Genomic DNA, 7,748 nt, shown 5'->3' with positions numbered 1-7,748 from the left:
CCCCCCCCCCCTCCTTACATGTTAAGCAGGGAATCGTGAAAGCTTGGAATATTTGTGGGGCTAAGCGGCTTATTCTGTGATCCCGAGGAGCTTTGACGTCGGCCATAACGATGTGCCTTGCCTTGTGCGGAGATGATACCCTTGCGAAGAATGGCCTCGACTTCATTAGTTGAGTTGTAAAAATTGAGAGTTGGTCCAGGGATAAATCCCTCAGGTGTGAGAAGAGGATAGTTCAGCTGTCAGTCAGGTCTCTGCATATCTCCACTAATGGCTCGGATTACTCGAAGTGATTTTCGCTGCACTGCACGGGCTCTTAAGATAAAAGCCATGTCACGATGTCCTCCCATGGTATTATTTGGAGGCTCTTGTTAACTATACCCATATCCTCTTAAATACATCGTATGCTGAATGTATCACCGACGTGCCAAGTTTAGCCATCGCCGTTTAGACGCTATATCTATCCCAATCCCAATGATTCGACAACATATTCCTTCAAAGATAGCCCAGTGCCCAGCTCAACAAACGCAGAAGGATCTGGGATTTGCAGCAGAAGATGAGAATATTTTCCCATATTTTTGGTACATCCTCAATCTCAGCTTAAATGATGTCAATGGGATAGACGGCTAAAGACTTTTGCCCGCTAGTATGACATGCGACAGGGAACTTACCCCTTACGATCATCAACTACTTTATTGCTCCCTAAGGTCGGTCTTCCATGTTTCAGGGTCTTTTATATGCAAAGCGCCCCCCACGTGTAACAGTGCTAACCATTACCAGCTGTCGGAAATGCGACCAAGATACAAACGCGAAATTGACAAACTCTGCGTGCCATAACAACCGTAATACGGCTAACCTCCCTTTTTACTCTGCGTCAACCCCTGCACCGAGGGATATTGTTCCACGTGCGTCGCCAACGCGAGTGACTAATGGGTTCTCCATACTCACTAGTAGCTGAGGGAAAGCTGGTGATAATGCCGCATTAAACATCATGACAAGTTACAGATCTTTTCCAGCTGGCCTGCACATAGCGCCTACTGCAGAGTATGCTTAATAGAGATGAAGATAGCAAGTAACTGGTATGAGATTGTGATTTGGACGTGGTTAGCAGGAGAGTAAAAAGCTCAATAATTAATAGCTAAATAGCCAATATTACACTTTAAGATCATAATCTAATAGTAAACCATTTTAAAAGTGGCCCTTTGGATATAATAAAGTATCTGGTAACTACTATTCTTCCTCATCCTCTAGTCGCCGCATATTGTTAATTTGCGGTTCCTGGGCATTGTGCCGTGATATAGATGGCATTAGGACATGCATGTCGGACGATTGACTTGATAGACATATCTGGTGGCAGGGTTGTCTTATCTACTTGTATTGTCGGGTCGTGCGTCGTTATAATCGACCGAAAATTAAATTCGGGTTCGGCTTCTTCGGAGAATACCAGAGACTGGTTAGTGATTAACATAGTAAAGGATAAGATAAGATAAGATGAAGATTACTAGCCTGGCGTGAGCCTCATCCAGGCTCTAAGAGGGTTTTGCTGACATGCTTTTAACAGCCACGCGAGTCTACTAACTTCATATCATCATTGGTAAGGAAAAATCCTTGAATAGCTCGCCTCTGTCTATATTTTTTGACGGAAATTGCAAGTGCCAGACACACACACACACAAAAAAAGAAAAAAAAAAAAGCAACCTTATACCGTCCCGCAATGCCAAGTCAAAATAATACTGCGCCTCTGATAGATATCGAAAATACTGATACAGATGCCCCGCAATCCACAAACTCGGTGGGACCTACCTAACTCGCTCGTTGAAGCCGGATATAACGTTACCTCTTCAGCAGTGGACCGACAAGGCCATTTTCGACTATGGAGACTATACCGTGGGTTGGATATGCGCGCTTCCTACAGAGTTGGCGGCTGCGAAGGCTATGCTCGATGAACAACATCAAGCATTGCCGGCAAGATCAAAGGACAACAATATATATGTCCTAGGCCGAGTAGGAGATCATAATGTTGTCATTGTCTGTCTTTTATCGCAAACAACAGGGACCGCGGCTGCTGCATCGGTATCACAACAGAAGCTTGCTACTTTCGGGTCTATTCGGTTTGGTCTGATGGTTGGCATAGGAGCAGCCCATTCCCCGGCTGGGCAACCGGCTTTCTTCTCGATGGACACGATAATGTCGATGGTACTCGATTTGTTCTACATTTTGTATGTCCTGACCAAAAGTCTTAGTTGGCGCCGTTTCAAAATCTGTCCAAAACAAATGGGGCCTCATTAACCCAACAAGCAACCTCAAACTCTCGTTGGCGATCATAAGAGGATATACTTCCGAGTAGTGTAAGATCGTCTAACGGACTGGGTGTATGTTCGTCTGACGAATTGAGGGGTTCACTTGGGGTCGGGGAGCTCCATAAGTCTCGAGCTTCTCTTATAACCCTACCGTTCCACAGATCGCCCCATTTCGCATCATCCACGTTTTCCGTAGTAATCGCAAGATTGCATTCACTGTAACTTGGATAATGTAGACCAGCCGTCCAAGAAGGAAGTTCTGTCAAGAACCTGTCCAGGTCGTGCCAAGGCCAAGAGAGGAATGAAGATTCATCTTGTGTATAGTATAATGGACCACTCGAGATGTCATGAACTGAAGTTGAAGCTTCGGCCAGAATCTCTCTGAGCTGAAGCAAAATGGAAAGAATGCGCATATTGCCAGGGCTGCACAAGTATTCCGAAAGACCACTGACGGTTCTTTCATTTTCGGACGGAACTTGAAGATACCGGAGCCACCAGATGAGGAAGTCAGGTGTCTCTTTTGCTAAAGACCATATTGTACTGGCATTATTGTTCCTCAAAACGTTCAGCACAAAGAGAAGTAGAGGTGCTGAGTTGAGACGGTGCATCAGCCTCCATAAGTTCTGTTTTACCAAGACTGGCATATTCAAGCTGGACTGAGGCGACGACGAGCCTTTCAAACATTCTGCCCAACCGAGTGTAGTTGACATGTATGAGCCAGTAGACAGTGTTGCCCCGTCAATATCGTCATCAGTCATATTAAAGATGTCTCGCGAACACCCTGGCGGGAAGATAAGAGTCAAGTACCATGCCGATTGTGTGGCAACGAACTGAACAGCATCTGCGTCGACGATTCGCAGTTGCGAAGGCTTGTTTTTGGACTCAAGGAATGACTTTGCAGTGTGGTGGACCAGCTGGACAGTCCAATCCCCGCTCATCTCCTCAAGTGTAATCGTAGTCGCGTTATCAAGTCGCACTGGTGGCATAAATTCAACGAGGCCTCCGCAGTGAGAGTAGATAATGGAATAGAAATAATCCCAGTCGTCTCCAATTTGATGGCAATTAACCTGTAGATTATCGAAAGCGGCCATGGTAGTGCACTGTTGGTAGTTTCCTGGTATCGCCAGTGCCTCTCGAAGTTCCTGAAGTTTCAAAATGCCCCATCCACGAGAGCCTGTCACCCATAAAAATATCTTTTCTGCCATCCTTGCTTTTTCTGAATTGTGGTCTAGTCCTAACTGAGTGATTATCTCACAATAAAGGTTGTGGATATCTCGGGGTAATGACTGGACCTTCTCCCGAAGATGTTCAAGAGTGAATCCTTCTTTTCGTCGAATTAGAAGTTCCACTTCAGAAAGGACAAGCTTTATCCAGATGATCGACCCCGAACTTCGTGAAGTCAAGTATTGTCTTAACGTTTCAAGTTCCAACTCTTCTTGAGAGCTCAGTCTTTCTGGCTGTATAGGCAACGGTTGAGCGAAGGCGTTCAAGTGCCTCGATTTACCACCTCGCTTCTTTTCACGTCGAGGCCATGCTGCTCGCAGCTTCGAAATTCCATTTTCAATAAAGATTGAAACATCCTCACAGTTGTTCTCGTGAATAGATATATGGAAACACTCCATAAACTCAGACCGAAATTCGGGGACTGGGCGACTGCAAGCGATTAGCCATATGTGGCTGTTCTTGGTATATGCCAGGGAGGAAAGCAGCTCCAGGAACTCCTGGACTGTATACGGATCTGATTGGTTCCCAAGAAACTCGTCAAGCCCATCTAGAATCAAGATAGTACGTGGAGTTGTGTCGTTTACGGCGATTGCTCGTAGGGCCTCGGCAAGGACATGGCAATCTTCATCAATCCAGGAGACATGATGTTCAGTCTGCACGCGAGCGCGATAAAGGTTCTTGAATGATTTGAAAGCTTGGGGGTTTCGTTCAAGAATTGATCGCAAGATGGCTCTCAGCATGTATGAGTGCAAAGTTCCCCTTTCCAGCCCCCTGGCGCTATAAAACCAAGCGTGAACATGGGTGAAATCTAGCACCCGAGAAGTGAAACTGCGCAAGATCGTCTTACATAGAACAGACTTGCCACTTCCCGGCGTGCCAGATATCCATAGCAATCCAGAAGTTTCATACCACTTACGAAATGTCCTGTTGGACCAGATCCATTCGTTGCTTCCGGGCAAAGCATCTCGAATCTGATGCCAAACCTCACCCATTCCTTGAAATGCAAGAGATGCAAGGCATTCTGTAAACCTTTGGATCAGTGGGATCCATCAAAAGGTCACCTGGAGGCGGTTATATGATTGAAATAGGTATCTTACCATTGTACTCGCTGTCAAGGCTGACGATAGGGAGAATGGAACGGTCTGAGATAGCTCCGTGATCTGCGGAAGAAATTGAAGCCAACACCTTCCACTCGAATCCCAACTGCGAGATATGAGTGATGAAGTCTAAAGGAAACCTTGCAGAAAGCCGTAGAAAGACGAGTTGATTATTGTGCCTTGGAAACGTGGAGAACTTGGTAAACAAGTCGGGCCATCCATTGACTGAAGGGTTTCCCTTGGTAGCTGAGACAAGCCTAGCCCTGTCTCTAGCAGCCAGTTTCAACAGTCTCTCTTGGAGAATTTTATTATTCTGGATACCGTTGGCAACTTGGAAAAAGATGTCGGCGTAGATGTGGTGTTGTGTAAATTCGAAAGATTGTGGTCTATTGTTCAAAGAAACATAAGCGCACGTATAATGTTGATGTTGAAATTCGGACAGTAACTTTGATATATCGAGACTGTTCAGTAAATGTGCAGGTTCGGCTGTCTTTAGATCTGCCTCCATTCTTTGGCAGACGAGGATTGAAGATTTCCGGGACTGGAGCCATGTTCGACCCAGCTGAGTGTACTGTAGCTCAGGAAATCGGTCCGCCTTCGTATGGATTTCACTCAGCAAATTCTGACATGACCTGATGGTATTAAACACGTCATTTAGTTGCAGACCTTCGAAGGCTTGATCAAAGGTGAGAATAAACGATGCAGTCGTACTACATAAAAAGGAAGTGCAGTCAGTATCTGAAAACAGTACCCATGTGACCTCAAGGTCAGCTGCTTCAGTATTGATTAGGTCGATAATGCGTCTCTGATACTCCAAATCGAACCTCTCCAAATATTCGAGTAAAACAAAGCATCGAGAAGATTTTCGTTGCCGCAGAAGAGCAAAAAGCAACTGAATTAGCCTATCAGCCATTGAAAGTGCGTTGAATGAACGATTTTGCATTTGTGAGTGAATAATCCTCAACTCATCGACCAGGTCATATTGTGACACCAATGATGCGAGTAAACTCTGTAAAACTCCTTCGAAGTGGATGTTGTGCCAAACGCTGCTGGAACTGTAACAAATAGTCGTTCTGTTGTCTTTCGAACAGATGCGATTCCAAAGCTCGGATGTGATTGCTAAGAAGGCAGGGTAAAGAGCTGACTGAGTCTCATCAACAATGTTCAAAATTCTTTGCCCATTATGTATTGCATGGTTTATGCGGGGCTCACTCCAGAGCCAACGAAATGCATCGACGCACTGTTTATCGTACCAGTCCTTCCATAGGATACTGAGATCTTGGTCAAGTTTGGGTGGTAATAATCGAAGTATTTCACCAATCACGTTGTCACTGGGAGTAACTAAACGTTGCGCGCATCAGTCATGATCAGTACGCCTAGTCGTGACCTCAGAATTTGTGGTTTCAACTCACGTTGCTCCAGAACAACATTTTCAACCGTTTCTATGTTGATATTCCCTTGATGCAATCGCGCATGATTGCCAAAGTTGATACCGGTCAGAACGAAGTCGTGAGATGGTGAAGAGATTGACTTGCGTCGTTTCGATGACGGTAAGCCCTCATCCTCATTAGAGGAGGGACCAGAAGGCAGCCAGTCTTGCATGGGATGATGTGTAGGAAGTTCGATTGAAGATTCCCGTCTCCAGACACCCGCAACTTCGACAGCTTTTACTTATAGAGTAAAGCAATCACTGGATGTTACTGCTGAGGAGAAGAAACCCCTCACTCAGCATTGCCCGAATACTTCATTATATGTAATTATACAGAATTGAATGAAATTGCTTACTCGTCAGCATCCGAATCTGCGCAAATCCGGCTTGGCAGTCGGCGCTGACTTTCAACTTCATGCATTGCGTGACCAATCAGATGGCTTGAGGGATTTAGGCATCTACCATTCCCAACCAGACCCGAAACCCAACTCCCCCATTCCAAAACCAACAGACTGGTCGTCAAATTCGTACTGGATATCATCAGCATGGTATGCTTGATTTCCAAGTTCTAACTAAGTGGTGAAACACGAGTTGACGCTGATTTAGGAAGTCATCAGCGCCGCCAGCTCCATTGTGAGTCTCCTTGACTTTTCTCTCAAGGTTATCACGACCATACGCGAAGTGAACCACGCGTATCATGAGGCTCCGCAAGTCGTCTTGAACCTTGGGGGTAATCTGGAAGCTATTCAAGAGATTCTGGAGCTTGTCCGAGAACAACCTGACCTTCAAGTTAAAATTGTCGGGGATGAAGTTGCAAGGCTGAAAGTCACCCTCGAACAACTCCAAGAAGTTCATGAAAAACTGCAAGAGAGGGCAAAGAAAAATAAGGTCAAGAGATATGCACGTGCGGTGCTTGATCATGACCGAGACAGTGAAGGAATAAGCGATATTTTGCGTCGGATTGATCTCCACCAGGGATTCCTGACAGTCCGTATTTTGGTAGTCAACGTTGGTATGGCTGGTAACATCCGGGATGGATTTCAAGTCGCTTGCGGCACTTTAACTCAGGTTGACCAGAGAGTGAAAGCGGTGCTTGGCGAAGGTCTCCGGATCAGGCGCGTTTGAGAAGACCGATCTCTGCTACCTGCTGGAGAAAGTGAAGAATTTATTCACTTAGCCGATGACGATAGAGCTGCTATCGAGAACGCTACAGCAAGAAAGAATCCGACGGAGTTAGAGGCTGAGATAGAACGATTTGTGACTAAGAATCTAAAGGCCGGCGACAACCTGACGTATTACGAGGGCGATCTTGGTTTCGATAACCCGAGCACGCTGGGTCAAAGATCAGTCATGGAAGATATTTGTCTAGGAAAGGACGCTTCGGTCATTCGTGGCAATGTTTCGAAAGAGGCTTCAGCTGCCTTTATTGCTGGATTGTGGGGTCACAAAACCTAAATCGGGGTTCAACTGTATGAAGTGCCCTGATGGAGGGTGTTTTTAGTTATATTATTTTATATTAACGTGGTTGATAGGCATGCTGACCGGACAAGTATGCTGACCAGAAATCTCAACCATTTGGCTTTATATTGGTATAAAACCACCACAAACTAGCTAATTAATTAAAACTATTCGCTATACTCTTCCCCAGATATCTCAATAACTACCTGACAGGTCCTTGCATTATGTCCGGCCTTGCCGCAT

General features: G+C 45.5%; 2 protein-coding genes across 3 annotated transcripts; one reads left to right on the top strand and one right to left on the bottom strand.

Annotated features, from left to right (window-relative positions):
* Positions 1–1,502: 1,502 nt before the first annotated feature.
* Positions 1,503–6,326, bottom strand: FOIG_04635 (uncharacterized protein). 2 transcript variants are annotated; one of them, XM_031202925.1, is made up of 4 exons: positions 6,031–6,326; positions 5,860–5,959; positions 4,619–5,762; positions 1,503–4,542 (listed from the first exon to the last, which is right to left on the bottom strand). In XM_031202925.1, the coding sequence occupies exons 3-4, from the start codon at positions 5,559–5,561 to the stop codon at positions 2,252–2,254; spliced, it is 3,234 nt and encodes a 1,077-aa protein (XP_031066504.1). In that variant the 5' UTR covers positions 5,562–5,762; positions 5,860–5,959; positions 6,031–6,326; the 3' UTR covers positions 1,503–2,251. The 2 variants fall into 2 exon arrangements, with proteins under 2 accessions (XP_031066504.1, XP_031066503.1); XM_031202924.1 differs by having other exon boundaries at positions 4,619–5,959.
* A 190-nt stretch (positions 6,327–6,516) lies between these two features.
* Positions 6,517–7,537, top strand: FOIG_04634 (uncharacterized protein). Its single transcript, XM_031202923.1, has 2 exons — positions 6,517–6,595; positions 6,654–7,537. Exons 1-2 carry the CDS (start codon positions 6,593–6,595, stop codon positions 7,170–7,172), a joined length of 522 nt encoding a protein of 173 aa, XP_031066502.1. The 5' UTR covers positions 6,517–6,592; the 3' UTR covers positions 7,173–7,537.
* Positions 7,538–7,748: the final 211 nt, after the last annotated feature.

Source organism: Fusarium odoratissimum (genome assembly GCF_000260195.1).
Source record: "Fusarium odoratissimum NRRL 54006 unplaced genomic scaffold supercont1.6, whole genome shotgun sequence".
NCBI lineage: Eukaryota > Fungi > Ascomycota > Sordariomycetes > Hypocreales > Nectriaceae > Fusarium > Fusarium odoratissimum.
This window is presented reverse-complemented; position numbering and strand designations above follow the sequence as displayed.

Bases quoted from the DNA above. Each gene is read 5' to 3' on its own strand.
- FOIG_04635 (XM_031202924.1), bottom strand. From the start codon at position 6,220: ATGCAAGACTGGCTGCCTTCTGGTCCCTCCTCTAATGAGGATGAGGGC. The intron at 5,960-6,030 runs GTGAGTTGAAAC...CGCAACGTTTAG, and splicing joins AAATGTTGTTCTGGAGCAAC to TTACTCCCAGTGACAACGTG. The intron at 4,543-4,618 runs GTAAGATACCTA...AAAGGTTTACAG, and splicing joins CCTTGACAGCGAGTACAATG to AATGCCTTGCATCTCTTGCA.